Below are 19668 nucleotides of genomic sequence, written 5' to 3'. Positions count from 1 at the left end.
TGGATTGTTGTTGTTGTTGTGGTCTTCAGTCCTGAGACTGGTTTGATGCAGCTCTCCATGCTACTCTATCCTGTGCCAGCTTCTTCATCTCCCAGAACCCACTGCAACCCACATCCTTCTGAATCTGCTTAGTGTATTCGTCTCTTGGTCTCCCTCTACGATTTTTACCCTCCACGCTGCCCTCCAATGCTGAATTTGTGATCCCTTGATGCCTCAGGACATGTCCTACCAGCCGATCCCTTCTTCTGGTCAAGTTGTGCCGCAAACTTCTCTTCTCCCCAATTCTGTTCAATACCTCCTCATTAGTATTGTGATCTATGTATCTAATCTTCAACATTCTTCTGTAGCACCACAATTCGGAAGCTTCTATTCTCTTATTGTCCAAACTATTTATCATCAATGTTTCACTTCCATACATGGCTACACTCCATACAAATACTTTCAGAAATGACTTCCTGACACTTAAATCTATACTCGATCTTAACAAATTCTTCAGAAACGCTTTCCTTTCCATTGCCAGTCTATATTTTATATCCTCTCTACTTCGACCATCATCTGTTATTTTGCTCCCCACATAGCAAAACTCCTTTACTAGTTTAAGTGTCCCATTTCCTAATCTAATTCCCTCAGCATCACCTGACGTAATTCGACTACATTCCATTATCCTCGTTTTGCTTTTGTTGATGTTCATCTTATATCCTCCTTTCAAGACACTATCCATTCCGTTCAACTGCTCTTCCAAGTCCTTTGCTGTCTCTGACAGAATTACGATGTCATCGGCGAACCTCAAAGTTTTTATTTCTTCACCATGGATTTTAATACATACATCGAATTTTTCTTTTGTTTCCTTCACTGCTTGCTCAATATACAGATTGAATAACATCGGGGAGAGACTACAACCCTGTCTCACTCCCTTCCCAACCACTGCTTCCCTTTCATGTCCCTCGACTCTTATAACTGCCATCCGGTTTCTGTACAAATTGTAAATAGCCTTTCGCTCCCTATATTTTACCCCTGCCACCTTCAGAATTTGAAAGAGAGTATTCCAGTCAACATCGTCAAAAGCTTTCTCTAAGTCTACAAATGTTAGAAACGTAGGTTTGCCTTCCTTAATCTTTCTTCTAAGATAAGTCGTAGGGTCAGTATTGCCTCACGTGTTCCAACATTTCTACGGAATCCAAACTGATCTTCCCCGAGGTCGGCTTCTACTAGTTTTTCCATTCGTCTGTAAAGAATTAGTGTTAGTATTTTGCGATTGTGACTTATTAAACTGATAGTGCGGTAATTTATACATCTGTCAACACCTGCTTTCTTTGGGATTGGAATTATTATATTCTTCTTGAAGTCTGAGGGTATTTCGCCTGTCTCATACATCTTGCTCACCAGATGGTAGAGTTTTGTCAGGACTGGCTCTCCCGAGGCCGTCAGTAGTTCCAATGGAATGTTGTCTACTCCGGGGGACTTGTTTCGACTCAGATTTTCAGTTCTCTGTCAAACTGTACACACAGTATCGTATCTCCCATTTCGTCTTCATCTACATCCTCTTCCATTTCCATAATATTGTCCTCAGGTACATCGCCCTTGTATAGACCCTGTATATACTCCTTCCACCTTTCTGCTTTCCCTTCTTTGCTTAGAACTGGGTTTCCATCTGAGCTCTTGATGTTCATACAAGTGGTTCTCTTATCTCCAAAGGTCTCTTTAATTTTCCTGTAGGCAGTATCTATCTTACCCCTAGTGAGATAAGCCTCTACATCCTTACATTTGTCCTCTAGCCATCCCTGCTTAGCCATTTTGCACTTCCTGTCGATCTCATTTTTGAGACGTCTGTATTCCTTTTTGCCTGCTTCATTTACTGCATTTTTATATTTTCTCCTTTCATCAATTAAATTCAATATTTCTTCTGTTACCCAGGGATTTCTACTAGCCCTCATCTTTTTACCTACTTGATCCTCTGCTGCCTTCACTACTTCATCCCTCAAAGCTACCCATTCTTCTTCTACTGTGTTTCTTTCCCCCATTCCTGTCAATTGCTCCCTTATGCTCTCCCTGAAACTCTGTACAACCTCTGGTTCATTTAGTTTATCCATGTCCCATCTCCTTAAATTCCAGCCTTGTTGCAGTTTCTTCAGTTTTAATCTGCAGGTCATAACCAATAGATTGTGGTCAGAGTCCACACCTGCCCCTGGAAACGTCTTACAATTTAAAACCTGGTTCCTAAATCTCAGTCTTACCATTATGTAGTCCATCTGATACCTTTTAATATCTCCAGGCTTCTTCCATGTATACAGCCTTCTTTTATGATTCTTGAACCAAGTGTTACCTATGATTAAGTTGTGCTCTGTGCAAAATTTTACCAGGCGGCTTCCTCTTTCATCTCTTTGCCCCAGTCCATATTCACCTACTACGTTTCCTTTTCTCCCTTTTCCTATTACCGAATTCCAGTCACCCATGACTATTAAATTTTCATCTCCCTTCACTATCTGAATAATTTCTTTTATCTGATCATACATTCCTTCAATTTCTTTCTCATCTGCAGAGCTAGTTGGCATATAAACTTGTACTACTGTAGTAGGTGTGGGCTTCGTATCTATCTTGGCCACAATAATGCGTTCACTATGCTGTTTGTAGTAGCTTACCAGCATTCCTATTTTCTTATTCATTATTAAACCTACTCCTGCATTACCCATATTTGATTTTGTGTTTATGACCCTGCCTTGCCGTGCTGGTACTGCGAACGGCTGAAAGCAAGGGGAAACTACGGCCGTAATTTTTCCCGAGGGCATGCAGCTTTACTGTATGATTAAATGATGATGGCGTTCTCTTGGGTAAAATATTCCGGATGTATAATAGTCCCCCATTCGGATCTCCGGGCGGGGACTACTGAAGAGGATGTCATTATCAGGAGAAAGAAAACTGGCGTTCTACGGATCGGAGCGTGGAATGTCAGATCCCTTAATCAAGCAGGTAGGTTAGATAATTTAAAAAGGGAAATGGATAGGTTAAAGTTAGATATAGTGGGAATTAGTGAAGTTAGGTCGCAGGAGGAACAAGACTTCTGTTCAGCTGACTACAGGGTTATAAATTTAACTGGATATGACTAATGTAATATAAGTACAGCCCATGAAGGAGACATTGTGTCCGTGGATACTTAGATCAGCTGTGGAAGCATTTAATGTTTCTAGGCCATCTCTGTGGAATAAGACCCTCACCTCCTTTTCGGATTTAGCGACCGTAAGACCTTTTGGGCAGCTTTCATATCTCCGAGATTATGGTTGCTGTAGGTGTTTTGTGTTCACCCACTACAGTTTTTCGGTGACTGTGCTAAAAGAGACTGATTCCGCGTATGTTGGTAGGCCAGGGTCCTACATGGCACCCCGTTGATTGTGGTGCGTTTTGTGGAGGGACTTCCAGTTTAGTTGATTTTTAGGTAAGACGACATTATCGATCTTGATGATTTAACACTACAAAAAACATTAAAAGGTAAGCTATTATTGTGAATTTACTTCCAGTTTAACTGAATTTCTATCTGTCGCATACAGAAATGTGTCTGCCGCTCTACATTTAATCAATTACAAAAGGTGGTTTTCACCACTAATGTTCTCAGTTTTTCATTCTGTGTGTTACAACAACCACATGGTTTGGAGTTTCGAATGAGGTCATTTGTGTTGGTTAAGAACAAGGTTTGGCCTAGTTCTGAATATTTTATGCCAGTCATTATGAATTCAGTTTTCTTCTCTTCTGCAATTCCTCCATATGACACACTGCTTTCTGTTACGGCTTTATATGAGTGCATGCATGTGACAGGGATACCATCACTTTTAGACTTTCAAATGGACTTCATAGCCCTCGTTATCACTGGCGCCAGTAGGAAAGCATAAATTCTAATGCAGAAATTTCTCCTGGCTAAATCTGCCAGGGTGTTTTCTGTGTAGGGTATCGTTTGCGGATGCAAAACAGGAACTAATAACATGTTTTGCTCAGATAAGCAAATCAACATTCTGTTACAAGCTATTTTCTCAGATATCACGGCAACGGCAAAACAGATTTCAAAAATGTGAATTTACTCTGACTTCTATAGATAGATACGTCGTCATATGTAGGATGATTGGAAAACTCGTGTGATTATTGTATTAATTTTGACATTTTCCAAAGTTCTTATTCATACATTCACCTGGTGTTGTAGTTGGTGATATGCTTACATGGTGAGGAGAAACTAAATGTTTTCTTCGGTAGCCTCATTCGTGCCATCCTGCCAGCATATCAAAATTTGATTTCATGAAATGGTATTTAGGTGTCTGTGTAGAGAATATGAGGTTGCTAAGAACAAAGCTAGCAATCCTGGCTTGAGAGTAATTGATTTTTCATTACCACATGCATGTCACAAACTGGAATGCTGGCTTTGGGATAGGTTCTGCAAAACAATTCTGGATTGAAAGTATGTGATTTTCTGTTACTACATACATGCCACAAATTGGAGTGCTAGCTTTTTGTATAGATCCAGTATCTGATGTAAAAGTTCAAAAGCAATCAGTCAAGAATTTTCGCGGTTAAGTGAACATTATTCTGCGGATAACTTTGTAACAATTGCTCGAAAGTTACGTGCTCCTAAAATAGCCTAAGATGGTTCAAATGGCTCTGAGCACTATGGGACTTAACATCGATGGCCATCAGTCCCCTACAACTTAGAACTACTTAAACCTAACTAACCTAAGGACATCACACAACACCCAGCCATCACGAGGCAGAGAAAATCCCTGACCCCGCCGGGAATCGAACCCGGGAACCCGGGCGTGGGAAGCGAGAACACTACCGCACGACCACGAGATGCGGGCTAGCCTAAGACATCACGGATTTATAGTATGAGCATAACATGGAATCATAGCCGAACAACATAAATGGCATAATTTACTGCTAAAAATCATCCATAAAATACGTGTACAATCGTACATGAAATAAAGAGAATGGCAGCTGATGTCATTATTAAATCTTTCAATACATTGTTCTACGAAAAGTACACTCACTGTCGAAGGGTAAGCCTTGGTCCGCGGAGTCCTTCTTCATTTCCTTTATGCAGACGTCAAGGAAATGACGCGTGTGGTGTTCCGAATAGGTAGCCAACTGTTCATCAAAAGTTTGCTAAAACATCAAAAAGGATGCATTTTAAATTCTGTTCACAAATAACTGAGCAAAGCGTTACACACAGAAAATAGAATTCACGCATGTGATTTGCAAAATTATCCCGCATTTCACATTATATACAGGTGTCTGTTAATATTTGGAACAAAAATTGGGCAATACATCAAGGTGAGACAGATATCCCAAAATCAGATATCCGACTGTAAGACGTTCACAGGAGCATGTCCAGTCTCTTCTCACAATTTAGTAATGATGAATACTAGGCTAAACTTTAAGACAGCCGTCAGGGAGAATCAACGTACAATAAAGTGAGGAAAGATAATGTTCGTTAGAAGTTCTTAGAGACTGTAAATACACTACTGGCCATTAAAATTGCTACACCACGAAGATGACGTGCTACAGACGCGAAATTTAACCGACAGGAAGAGGATGCTGTGATTTGCAAATGATTAGCTTTTCAGTGCATTCACACAAGTCTGGCGCCGGTGGCGACTCCTACAACGTGCTGACATGAGGAAAGTTTCCAGCCGATTTCTCATACACAAACAGCTGTCGACCGGCGTTGTCTGGTGAAACGTTTTTGTGATGCCTCGTGTAAGGAGGAGAAATGCGTACCATCACGTTTCCGACTTTGATAAAGGTCGGATTGTAGGCTATCGCGACTGCGGTTTATCGTATCGCCACATTGCTGCTCGCGTTGGTCGAGACTTTTGTCCAGACTAAGCGCCTGCAACTCTCGCTTCCCGCGAAGCAGACCGGTACAGCGGGCCCCGGACCGAGTAGGGGTCAGCCTGGCCGGTCGTCCCGGAAACACAGACGCTTCCTAGAGACCACCAGGAGGCGTCCACGGCGCCGCAAGAGGTCGCTACAGCCGCGGATGTCTTTCCTTCCGCTCGACGCGTGACTGCAAATAGAGCCAGCCATATCCATGCGCCGAGCAGTATTTAGGCTGGCGCAGGAGCCTGGAGAGGCAGTTCAGGCCGAGCGAGCCCACTGGTGTCATCGTAGCCGCGTCTTCGTCCACCGCCGCCAGCGTACCGGAGCTATCCTCGCTGGGCCTCTACTCGCACTCGGGCTCAGGTGACGACAACGTGGACTCCGCGCCGCTCTGCAGGAGACGCCCGGGGCTCAGTTTGGTGAAGTTGTATGGTTACTACAGACTATGTTTGGAAGAATCCCCGATTTAGTTATTGGTAGGCTTGGAGGATCAGTCCTACCTCACGAATATTGTTTGTAAATTTTGAAGAAGACTTTAGTTTAAATAAAACCGCTGTAACTCACACTCGTAGATATCCTACCCGCGGACGTCGGATATATTACCAGTGACTGTTAGCAGAATACCGATTCGGTGAGTTCAGGAGGGTAATACGGAACGCCGTGCTGGATCCTGACGGCCTCGTATCACTAGCAGTCGCGATGACAGGCATCTTATCCGCTTGGCTGTAACGGATCGTGCAGCCACGTCTCGATCCCTGAGTCAACAGATGGAGACGTTTGCAAGACAACAATCATCTGCATCACAGACAGATGCGCCTCCGATGGTGTACTCAACAACGAACCTGGATGCACGAATGGAAAAACGTCATTTTTTCGGATGAATTCAGGTTCTGTTTACATCGTCATGATGGTCGCATCCGTGTTTGGCGACATCGCGGTGAACGCACACTGGAAGCGTATATTCGTCATCGCCATACTGGCTATCACCCGGCGTGATGGTACGGGGTGCCACTGGTTACACGTCTCGGTCACCTCTTGTTCGCATTGACGGCACTTTGGACAGTGGACGTTACATTTCAGATGTGTTACGACCCGTGGCTCTACCCTTCATTCGATACCTGTGAAACCCTACATTTCAGCAGGATAATGCACGACCGCACGTTGCTGGACCTGTACGGGCCTTTCTGGATACAAAAAATGTTTGACTGCTGCCCTGGCCAGCACATTCTCCAGATCTCTCACCAACTGAAAACGCCTAGTCAATGGTGACCGAGCAACTAGCTGGTCACAATACGCCAGTCACTACTCTTGATGAACTGTGGTATCGTGTTGAAGCTGCATGGGCAGCTGTACCTGTACACGCCATCCAAGCTCTGTTTGACTCAATGCGCACGCGTCTTAGGGCCGTTATTACAGGCAGAGGTGGTTGTTCTGGGTACTGATTTCTCAGGATCTATGCACCCAAATTGCGTGAAAATGTAATCACATGTCAGTTCAAGTATAATGTATTTGTCCAATGAATATCCGTTTATCATCTGCATTTCTTCTTAGTGTAGCAATTTTAATGGCCAGTAGTGTATTTGTAACAAAAATGGAGTCGGAAGTCCTTGATGAGGTTGAGGAAACTTCTCGATACCACCACTTACCAAGGGCAACACTTCAAGATGAGACAGGTATGCCAAAATCAGATATCTGACTGTAAGACGTTCACCGGAGCAGGTGCAGTCTCTTCTCATTATTTAGTAATGATGAGGACTAGGCTGAAGTTTAAGGCAGCCGTCAGGGAGAATCAGCGTATAACAGAGGAAAGATGATGTTCGTCTGAAGTTCTTAGGGGCTGTAAATACTATGTAGTGAATACCACAGTAGGTAATTTAGTTGAGAACGGAGAGAGATGTCTGAAAATCGAAATCGCGGAAGAAATATTACGACCAAATCGGCGAGTTGGAAATGAGTCATGTCTCAGGAAGTAAATTTTTCAAGAGACACAAAACTGTTTTACTGTACAATTGTCTTAAGCATGGTGTTGTGGAGTGACTATGTGACATTTGGGCCCAGGGTGAAACAAAATACACCAACACAACATACTTCAGCAGTAATCCAGTTTGAATGTACTTTTTCGAACCTTGTGATATTCATGAGGCAACTAGTGTTCTGTTTGCAACGTTAGAATTGTATTATGCAAATAGCTATAAGAGTCTGGTATGAGCGTAGAGGTTTATTCGTAATGTACCCAAAATATGCAAAATACAACTGCAATGAAAATATAGCAAAGCAGAGAATAGTGAACACAACTCAACTATTCTTATCTTCTCCGTCGTTTGGTAGTCATTATTAGATACTGTTATAAAACGATTTCTGCTCGTAAGGTATGAATTTTCTTAACATCGCTTAGTGTCTCCTTTTTTGTTTTTATTGTAACAGGTCCACTACATGCTTGTTTATCGGCTAGATGTTCTTTACATTATCCTTTGAACCGTGGCAACTGGAAAGCAATGAGTCCATCAGTGAATAGCGTAGCTTCAGTAATTCCAGGACAATCGCGACTGAAAACGAAGTGGCTGTATGTATAAATCGGGAACTTCATTTTTGTGTAGTTACCGTAAGAGCGCACTGTGGTTAGGCCACCAGATGTTGAAGACGAGAATATCTTCTGTTTGCACGTTTATGACGCTTTAAGTTCTGCATCTGAGAAGACGAACGTATCCAAGTGTCACACTTGGAGTCAACTCCGAGCATGGCCCCTTCTCTGACTTAGTGTCCATCTAACGAGCATTTATGTTGATGGAACACGACTCTTTGTTATATCAAACGATGCGTACACATATAAAGATAGTCTCTCAGGTAAAAGTAATTTGAAAGAAAAAAAAATGGACATGACTTCTTTTTCCAACTCACCGATTTAATTGCTCCACCAAATGAGAAAATTGTATAAACGTCCAGGAAAAGAAAGGAACACAATAGTGCAAATTGCTTGAGAATGAAATTAACAGAAAACGCAAAGGAAACATAATTTCAAGGAAAAACGTGAAGGGAGCAAGAAGAAAAACACCATTATAAGGATAGCATCAGTACATAGAAAATTCAAAATAAATGTCAGAAAGTTAGAAAAGTCAGCAATATTGGGAGTCTAAAAGGAGGTCTACTATTAAATGCAGAAGAAAGAGTGGTTGGGTGAAAAATACACGTTGAGGACCTCTAAGAGAGGGAGAAACATCTTTCTCACGTCACTGAATAAGAAACAGGTGACAATTAGATGAGGAACGACACTTCTGAAACAAAAACAGGAGGATAAACCCACATTTAAATTGGCGTAGTATGAGTTCGGAGATGGAACGAAACCTGGGATAGCCGGCCGCGGTGGTCTCGCGGTTCTAGGCGCGCAGTCCGGAACCGTGTGACTGCTACGGTCGCAGGTTCGAATCCTGCCTCGGGCATGGACGTGTGTGATGTCCTTAGGTTAGTTAGGTTTAAGTAGTTCTAAGTTCTAGGGGACTAATAACCACAGCAGTTGAGTCCCATAGTGCTCAGAGCCATTTTTTGAAACCTGGGATAATATGTTACCAACATGGCGGCCATTCTGGAAGCCATTATCATGGATGCAACTCGTATTTTTCAAAGGGAAAGGGGTGACATGATGAGTCAAACAGATATATAAGGGGCAATCAAACGAAAATAGACATATGGGGGGAAAAAAGGAAGTAAACTGCTTATTATTTCAATAGTAATTGCCATCAGTTGTGTTGTCCTAATCATCATTTCATCCTCATTGACGTCTGAGGTCATCAGTCCGCTAGAACTTAGAACTACTTAAACCTAACTAACCTAAGGACATCACACACATCCATGCCCGAGGCAGGATTCGGACCTGCGACCGTAACGGTCGCGCCGTTCCAGACTGTAGCGCCTAGAACCGCACGGCCACTCCGGCCAGCCGTTAATATATTTCAAGTTTTCTTAAGATGGTTTTTCTGTTGTATTGTGTAAATGCTTGTCCTTCAACGTTGCCTTTAATTATGTTGAAATATTATTGGGCTTTCAGCCGAGGAATTAATTCAAGTTTTCTTTAATATGGGTTCTAGCCGAAATTGGTAAATGCTTGCCTTGTCAAGAATTTCCTTGTTCATCTGAAATATTATTTGGGCCTTTTGCCGAGAAGATATTTTAATTTTATTTAACTAAGGCCTTCAGCCGTTTGTCTAAATCCTGGTGTTTTAAAAGAATTATTTAAACTTTATTATTCAGAAGTTACTTTCGCCCTCAGCCGTGAATTGATCCTTGTCGTTTTAAAGAGAAAACTATGCAGTGGTTTTCAAGGAATGAAGCTCTTGTGTTCTCGTATAACTATCAGTAACTGATCTTGGCTCCTTGTCACAACCTGATCCGCTCTGTCCTGCGAAATCGGATTTCAGGTCTACTCTATTACATAGCCTTCACCAGCTTGAACTCCACTGCTGATATGTAGGGTCTGTGGATTCATGAGGTTGCGTCCATACCCATACACTTCCATGCGCTCGATAATTTGAAACGAGACTCGTCCGACCAGGCAACATGTTTCCAGTCATCAACAGTCCACTGTTGCTGTTGACGGGCCCCGGCGAGGCGTAAAGCTTTGTGTCGTACAGTCATCAATTCTACACGAAAGCCCATATCGATGATGTTTCGTTGGATGGTTCGGCCGCTGACACTCGTTGTTGTCACAGCATTGAAATCTGCAGCAATTTCCGGAAGGGTTGCATTTCTGTCACGTTGAACCATTCTCTTCAGTCGTAGTTGGTGCCGTTCTTGCAGGACCTTTTTCCGGCCACAGCTATGTCGGACATTTGATGTTTTACCCGATTCCTGATATTCACGGTACACTCGTGGAATGGTCGCATGGGAAAATCCGCATTTGATTCCTACCTCGGAGATGCTGTGTCCCATCGGTCGTGCAACGACTACAACATCACGTTCAAACTCAACTAAATATTGGTACCCTGACACTGTAGCAGCTGTACCCGATCTAACAACTGCGCCAGACACTTGTTGTCTTAAGAATTTTTAGCATATTTCAGCCCCGTAATCAAATGTGATAGACTAATATTTTGAAGAATCAGCATTAGTCGCGCAAATTTTCTATCTTTAGCAGGTTTCGGCTAAATTAATCTAGCCTTCTTCAGAAGCATAAAATTACTATGACACGCCAGAGTAAGGCACAGTCAACATTAAAATTAAAACCTGTAGTACCGGGGTACCAAGTCTAATTAAAACTACTTAATCGAAGTCAAGTACCGGCATCTCTCCACCACGCGGTCGGTTGGCAGCGGCTACTACTTTGGCACTCTGGCATGTTATAGTAATTTTATGCTTCTGAAGAAAGCAAGATTAATTTAGCTGAAACCTGGTAAAGACCAGAAAATTTGCGCAACTGAGGCTGATTCTTCATAATATTACTTGTTGTTTAACATAGGTGTTGCCGACCGCAGCGCCGTGTCCGCCTGTTTACATATCTCTATATTTGAATAGCATGCCTATTCCAGTTTCCTTGGAGCGAAGACTCTACAGCTTTTGTTTTGTCTTTTAATCTGTTACGATGTCAGTACGGACTGTCTTGAGATACTGCTAGACCAAGAAGCCGTGTTGTTCGAACAAATAAACAGTGCACTGGCGACGGATACGAAAATCACCACCAGAGAGGAGCAACGGAACCAGTTAAAGAAAATAAAGATAAAAAAGACAGGGAAGTGGCGTTTTTCACTTTTCTGTACTTGGTGTGTGATCTGAGGTTTTCCCGGCGTACAGAAAACTTGAAAGTTCCTCGGGTAATCAGCCAGGTAGCGTCGTCGAAAAGGCGCGATATTTCGCCAAGCCGACTTCTTGCCATCTTGAGGCGTTCTTGGTGTCTGATTGATCTCTGACGGATGCCGAGTTAATATAATCTGCACCCCTGTCCCGCAGCCTCTGCGACAGATCATGGGCCGCAGCCCTTCGGCGGCTACGGCCGCTTGCAGAATTCTGCCGTCGAGGTGACAATGCTTCTTCTTCTTGAGCTTGAGGTGTCCTGACAGGAGTGGATTTCCGTGTAGACTGCCGTTGTGTTTTAATCATGCTTAAAGCTGGATCCCAGGATTTGCTTAACTGGAAACCGCTGTCTTTATTTAGTAGTTCGTCATGCAGCCGGGTCTCCACTGCGTCTTTGAGGAGACAATCCCAGAAGGTGTTCGACTGCTGTAACACCTTTGTGCCATCGTAGCTCATGTCATGTCCATGTGAGATGCAGTGCTCTGCGACGGCAGACTTGGTCGGCTGTGTGTTGTCTGTGTGGCGTTTATGTTCACTACATCTCTCCTGTACTGTTCGGATGGTCTGGCCTATATACATTTTCCCGCACTGGCAAGGGATGCTGTAAACTCCCGGTTTCCGGAGTCCTAAGTCGTCCTTGACTGATCCTAATAATGTTTTCGTTTTGGATGGAGGGTGAAACACGCACTTGACATTATATTTTCTGAGTACTCCGACGATCTTTGCCGATGTGTTCCCGACATATGGTGTTCCCGCTGTCGCAACCGGTTTTTCTTCGTCCTCCGAAGGCCGCGGTCTCGGCTCCTTCGGTCTCAAGGCGCGTTTTATCTGCCGGTTGCTGTACGCGTTCGTGCGGAACACGGCCTGCATTTCAGCCGCTAGGCTGTCTGAGATTTCGCGTCCTCTGTGCGCCAGTATGCTTAGAACACCCTCTCGCTGTCAAGGAGCATGACAGCTGAAGGCATGCAGGTACAGATCTGTATGTGTCGGCTTACGGTAGACGCTGTGTCCTAGTGTGCCATCTGGTCTTCGCTTGACGAGCTTCCAGGAATGGAAGCTGGTTGTTTACTTCTACCTCCATTGTGAACTTGAAATTCTGGTGCAGCGAGTTCAGATGCTGCAGAAAGTCTTGGATTCGTTGTCGTCCGTGCGGCCAGATTATGAATGTATCGTCTACATATATAAAAAAAAACTAGAGGGCTTGTAGGCTGCCGACTCGAGAGCTTCTTCTTCAAAAGCCTCCATAAACATATTGGCCACTAGTGGTGATAGCGGACAGCTCATCGCTACTCCATCAGTTTGTTTATAGTAGATCCCATCGAACAGAAAGTATGTTGACGTAAGTAGGAATTCGAAAACATGAAGAAGAAGAAGCATTGTCACCTCGACGGCAGGGTTCCGCAAGCGGCAGATTATATTAACTCGGCATCCGTCAGAGATCAGATACCAAGAACGCCTGAAGATGGCAACAAGTCGGCTTGCCGAAATATCACGCCTGTTGGACGACGCTACCTGGCTGATTACCCGAGGAACTTTCAAGTTTTCTGTACTTATTGAACTTGAGGACGGTAGGCGTAGGTGCTGCTCTCAGATGAAGAATTTATCACAGAAGAGAATAAAATGCGATGGGCTACAGGAAGCGAGTTAGAAGACTGATCAGAAAAAAAAGTTACCTTGACGTAGTCGGTGAGTGCATTGTGTCCTTGGACGAAATCCGCGAGCCCAAACTGGCCTGGCGACAGGTGGCGTAGCCAGGGCGTCTGTATGATGGTGTTCCCGGTGGCGTCGGTGGCCAGAACGCTCTGCCGGCCGCGGCGGCCCAGCAGGAGGAGCTGGCGGTCGGCCGCGCGGCCGGGGCGCGTCCCGGCGAACAGGGACCACGTGACGGCGGCGAAGCAGCGGTACGTCGCGTCCGGGAACAGCACGGCGCCGTCGCACGGTCTCCGTACGCTCTGCACGGCAGCGCGCGGCTCAGACATCTCTGACTGGTGCTGCACTCGGGACAGACACTGCAGGGCTGGGATACTGGGCAGGGATGGATGTACCGCGAGGCTCTGTGTCGGGACTACTTCCTACATTATTTACGCAAGGTGACAAAAATATGTGACCGAAAATGTTCATTGGGATTTTCCTGGTATGATCAATAGAAACAGGATCAAACTAACTAATGTCCAAATACAGTTTGGTCCATTGATAGTGACCAGGCCAAATATCACGAGATAAGCATCAAAGGAGAAAACAACGAACATCGAAACTCGTCTAGCTTGAAGGGGGTAACCAGATGGCGCTGTTGTTGGCCCGCTAGATGGCGCTGCTATAGGTCAAACGGATATCAACTGCGTTTTTTTAAATACACTCCTGGAAATTGAAATAAGAACACCGTGAATTCATTGTCCCAGGAAGGGGAAACTTTATTGACACATTCCTGGGGTCAGATACATCACATGATCACACTGACAGAACCACAGGCACATAGCCACAGGCAACAGAGCAAGCACAATGTCGGCACTAGTACAGTGTATATCCACCTTTCGAAGCAATGCAGGCTGCTATTCTCCCATGGAGACGATCGTAGAGATGCTGGATGTAGTCCTGTGGAACGGCTTGCCATGCCATTTCCACCTGGCGCCTCAGTTGGACCAGCGTTCGTGCTGGACGTGCAGACCGCGTGAGACGACGCTTCATTCAGTCCCAAACATGCTCAATGGGGGATAGATCCGGAGACCTTGCTGGCCAGGGTAGTTGACTTACACCTTCTAGAGCACGTTGGGTGGCACGGGATACATGCGGACGTGCATTGTCTTGTTGGAACAGCAAGTTCCCTTGTCGGTCTAGGAATGGTAGAACGATGGGTTCGATGACGGTTTGGATGTACCGTGCACTATTCAGTGTCCCCTCGACGATCACCAGAGGTGTACGGCCAGTGTAGGAGACAGCTCCCCACACCATGATGCCGGGTGTTGGCCCTGTGTGCCTTGGTCGTATGCAGTCCTGATTGTGGCGCTCACCTGCACGGCGCCAAACACGCATACGACCATCATTGGCACCAAGGCAGAAGCGACTCTCATCGCTGAAGACGACACGTCTCCATTCGTCCCTCCATTCACGCCTGTCGCGACACCACTGGAGGCGGGCTGCACGATGTTGGGGCGTGAGCGGAAGACGGCCTAACGGTGTGCGGGACCGTAGCCCAGCTTCATGGAGACGGTTGCGAATGGTCCTCGCCGATACCCCAGGAGCAACAGTGTCCCTAATTTGCTGGGAAGTGGCGGTGCGGTCCCATACGGCACTGCGTAGGATCCTACGGTCTTGGCGTGCATCCGTGCGTCGCTGCGGTCCGGTCCCAGGTCGACGGGCACGTGCACCTTCCGCCGACCACTGGCGACAACATCGATGTACTGTGGAGACCTCACGCCCCACGTGTTGAGCAATTCGGCGGTACGTCCACCCGGCCTCCCGCTTGCCCACTATACGCCCTCGCTCAAAGTCCGTCAACTGCACATACGGTTCACGTTCACGCTGTCGCGGCATACTACCAGTGTTAAAGACTGCGATTTAGCTCCGTATGCCACGGCAAACTGGCTGACACTGACGGCGGCGGTGCACAAATGCTGCGCAGCTAGCGCCATTCGACGGCCAACACCGCGGTTCCTGGTGTGTCCGCTGTGCCGTGCGTGTGATCATTGCTTGTACAGCCCTCTCGCAGTGTCCGGAGCAAGTATGGTGGGTCTGACACACCGGTGTCAATGTGTTCTTTTTTCCATTTCCAGGAGTGTAGGTAACCCAGTTTTATATTACATATTCGTGTAGTAGGTAAAGAAAGTTTTAGTTGGACAACTTTTTTTCGCTTTGTGATAGATTGCGCTGTAATAGTCACAAACATATGGCTCACAATTTTACACGAACAGTTGGTAACAGGTAGGGTTTTTAAATTAAAATACAGAACGTAGGTACGTTTGAACATTTCATTTCGGTTGTTCCAATGTGATACATATACCTTTCTGAACTTGTTATTTCTGAGAACGCATGTTGTTACAGCGTGATTACCTGTATATACGACATTAATGCACTAAGCTGTTGTACCCTCTCCTGAGACAAGCTGGCCAGCAGCTGCTGTAACTGGTCCTTGATATCCTGGACATTGGCACTGTTTCGTTAAAGGGTTAGCAAGCTGACACTTCATGGCCCAGCATTGAAATCTGCAGCAATTTGCAGAAGGGTTGGACTTCTGTCGTGTTGATGTCTGACAACACAAACACCCAGCCCCCAGGCAAAGAAAATTCCCAACCCGGCCGGGAATGTAACCTGGGACCCACTGATCCAGAGGTAGCAATGCTAGTCACTAGACCACAAGCTGCGGACCTCATCAACCGTGCCAGAGCACCCAAAGGACATGAACAGTGTCACATGATGAGTGATCACTGTGAAGGTCATGGAGGCGCCATGAACTTCTATGGTACAGCCATATCAGCTCATGACAGAGTTTGAAAGGAACCATATAGTGGGTCTCCATTTGTCTCCATTTTTCCTGTTGGTCGAAGTGTGTAGTATCCAGATTTGTGGGGCTTTCGGATGTGACACTGACCTAATGCTGTGTTGCACCGGAATGTGAGGGCAAGCACACTTGCCATCGAAGTTGTAGTCCATCACTTCTGACTGCCACATGGGAGAATCCCTGTATCGTGTGCCAAACACATCATAACTATTCAGTCTGCACCAGTCATCGAGAACAAGTAATGGACTCCCTCCGACGTTCCGTGCCATTCTGCGCCATTGTTTGGGGACTAGCAGCAGCCGGAACAGGGCATTACTATCGCAGGCATGGCTGCCGTTAACGCCACAACACAAACGGCTGTTTTTGGTTCAAAATGGCTCTGATCAGTATGGGACTTAACATCTGAGGTCATCAGTCCCCTAAACGTAGAACTACACTACTGGCCATTAAAATTGTTACACCACGAAGATGACGTGCTACAGCCGCGAAATTTAACCCACAGGAAGAAGATGCTGTGATATGCAAATGATTAGCTTTTCAGAGCATTCACACAACGTTGGCGCCGGTGGTGACACCTACAACGTGTTGACATGGGGAAAGCTTCCAACCGATTTCTAATACACAAATAGCAGTTTACCGGCGTTGCCTGGTGAAACATTGTTGTGATGCCTCTTGTCAGGAGGAGAAATGCGTACCACCACGTTTCCGACTTTGATAAAGGTCGGATTGTAGCCTATTGCGATTGCGGTTTATCGTATCGCGACATTGCTGCTTGCGTTGGTCGAGATCCAATGACTGTTAGGCATCTTAGCCGCATTGCTGGAACGAATCGTGCAGCCACGTCTCGATCCCTGAGTCAACAGATGGAGACGTTTTCAAGACAAAAACCATCTACACGAACAGTTCGACGACGTTTCCAGCAGCACGGACTATCAGCTAGGAGACCATGGCTTCGGTTACCCTTGACGCTGCATCACAGACAGGGGCGCCAACGATGGTGAAAGCAATGACGAACCTGGGTGCACGAATGACAAAACGTCATTTTTTCGAATGAATCCAGGTTCTGTTCACAGCATCATGATGGTCGCATCCGTGTTTTTCGACATCGTGGTGAACGCACATTGGAAGCGTGTATTCGTCATCGCCATACTGGCGTGTCACGCGGTGTGACGTTATGGGGTGCCATTGGTTACACGTCTCAGTCACCTCATTGACAGTACTTTGAGCAGTGGACGTTACATTTCAGATGTATTACGACTCGTGGCTCTACCCTTCATTCGATCCCTGTGTAACCCTACATTTCAGCAGGATAATGCACGACCTGTAGGGGCCTTGCTGGATACAGAAAATGTTCGACTGCTGCCCTGGCCAGCACATTCTCCAGCTCTCTCACCAATTGAAAACGTCTGGTCAATGGTGGCCGAGCAACTGGCTCGTCACAATACGCCAGTTACTACTCTTGATGAACTGTGGTATCGTGTTGAAGCTGCATGGGCCGCTGTACCTGTACAAGCCATCAAAGCTCTGTTTGACTCAATGCCCAGGCGTATCAAGGCCGTTATTACGGCCAGAGGTGGTTGTTCTGGGTACTGATTTCTCAGGATCTATGCACCAAAATTGCGTGAAAATGTAGTCAGATGTCAGTTGTAGTATAATAAAATGGTTCAAATGGCTCTGAGCACTATGGGACTCAACTGCTGTGGTCATCAGTTCCCTAGAACTTAGAACTACTTAAACCTAACTAACCTAAGGACATCACACACATCCATGCCCGAGGGAGGATTCGAACCTGGGACCATAGCAGTCGCACGGTTCCGGACTGCGCGCCTGGAACGCAAGACCACCGCGGCCGGCTGTAGTATAATATATTTGCCCAATGAATACCCCTTTATCATGTGAATTTCTTCTTGGTGTAGCAATTTTAAAGGCCACTAGTGTACTGAACCCTGACTAACCCAAGAACACCACACACATCCATGCCCGAGGCAGGATTAGAACCTGCGATCGTAGCGGTCGCTCGGCTCCAGATTCAAGCGCCTAGAACCGCTCGGCCACACCAGCCAGCTGGCTGTTTTGGGAGTGGTTCCATGTCTGGGAAACATGGAGGGCTGGTGAATGGCGTCGCATTGTGTTGAGCGATGAATTACAATTGTGCATTTACCCTGATGACCATCGTCGGTGAGCATGCTGTCGATTTGTCCAGAGCTCCCAATCTTGCAGTATTTTGGAGAGGCATAGCGGTGGTACTCCTGGAGTCGTGGTGCAGGGAGCCATGAGGTATGACTTCAGCTCACGGCTGGTGGTGACTGGTACGTCGGTGACAACCTGCATCCTCATGTGTTACCTCTCATGTAACAGCATAGTGGTGCCATTTTTGAACAGGGCAGCGCTTGATCACACGAGGCACATTTCTATATCAACTGTTTGTGCGATGTTGAAGTACTCTCATGGCCAATAAAGTATCCTCATCTATCACCAGCAGAACACACATGCGGGACCAGACATCATCTCTTTGCCTGGGGGCTGGGTGTTTGTGTTGTCAGACATCAAAGGAAAATGGTATAACCAAAGACTTTTAAAACAAAAAGTGACTGTCCAAAAACGTAAAAAAAGGCATTACAACGCAGTAATGAAGTCACAAAGTCTATATGCATGCGAATGTTTAGCATCAACTGTAATTTAGATAAATCAGAAATATTAGATAGGTGAAGCATTAGGAAAAGACATTGAAACGCCAAAGAAACTGGTATAGGCATGCGTATTCAAATACAAAGATATGTAAACAGGCAGAATACGCTGCTTGCGGTCGGCAACGCCTATACGTATAAGACAAGTGTCTGGCGTAGTTGTTAGATCGGTTACGCTGCTACAATGGCAGGTTATCAAGATTTAAGTGAATTTGGACGTGGTGTTACAGTCGGTGCACGAGCGATGGGACACAGCATCGCCGAGGTAGCAATGAAGTGGGAATTTTCCCGTACGACCATGTCATGAGTGTACAGTGAATATAAGGAATCCGGTAAAACATAAAATCTCCGACATCGCTGCCGCCGGAAAAAGATCCTGCAAGAACGGGACCAATGACGACCGAAGAGAACCATTAAGCGTGACAGAAGTGCAACTCTTCTGCAAATTGCTGCAGAATTCAATGCTGGGCCATGAAGTGTCAGCTTGCGAACCATTTAACGAAACATCATCGATATGGGCTTTCAGAGCCGAAGTCTCACTCGTGTACCCTTGATTACTGCACGACAAAAGGCTTTACGCCTCGCCTGGGCCAGTCAAAAATGTTCAAATGTGTGTGAAATCTTATGGGACTTAACTGCTAAGGTCATAAGTCCCTAATCTTACACACTACTTAACCTAAATTACCCTAAGGACAAACACACACACCCATGCCCGAGGGAGGACTCGAACCTCCGCCGGACCATACGCACAGTCCATGAATGCAGCGCCCCAGACCGCTCGGCTAATCCCGCGCGGCTGGGCCATTCAACACCGACGTTGGACTGTTGATGACTGGAAACATGCTGGCT

General features: G+C 45.7%; 1 protein-coding gene across 3 annotated transcripts in view; it reads right to left on the bottom strand.

The window, feature by feature from the left end:
- The window catches only part of LOC126293667 (probable cytochrome P450 304a1), a 76928-nt gene that overhangs the window by 28287 nt on the left and 28973 nt on the right, over positions 1-19668 (bottom strand). For all 3 annotated transcript variants that reach the window (XM_049986959.1, XM_049986960.1, XM_049986961.1), the window contains 2 exons: positions 13311-13589; positions 5025-5139 (listed from right to left, as the gene is read on the bottom strand). In XM_049986959.1, the coding sequence (XP_049842916.1) occupies positions 5025-5139; positions 13311-13589 (394 nt within the window). The remainder of the gene's footprint in view (positions 1-5024; positions 5140-13310; positions 13590-19668) is intronic.

Source organism: Schistocerca gregaria, chromosome 10 (genome assembly GCF_023897955.1).
Source record: "Schistocerca gregaria isolate iqSchGreg1 chromosome 10, iqSchGreg1.2, whole genome shotgun sequence".
Taxonomy (NCBI): domain Eukaryota; kingdom Metazoa; phylum Arthropoda; class Insecta; order Orthoptera; family Acrididae; genus Schistocerca; species Schistocerca gregaria.
This window is presented reverse-complemented; position numbering and strand designations above follow the sequence as displayed.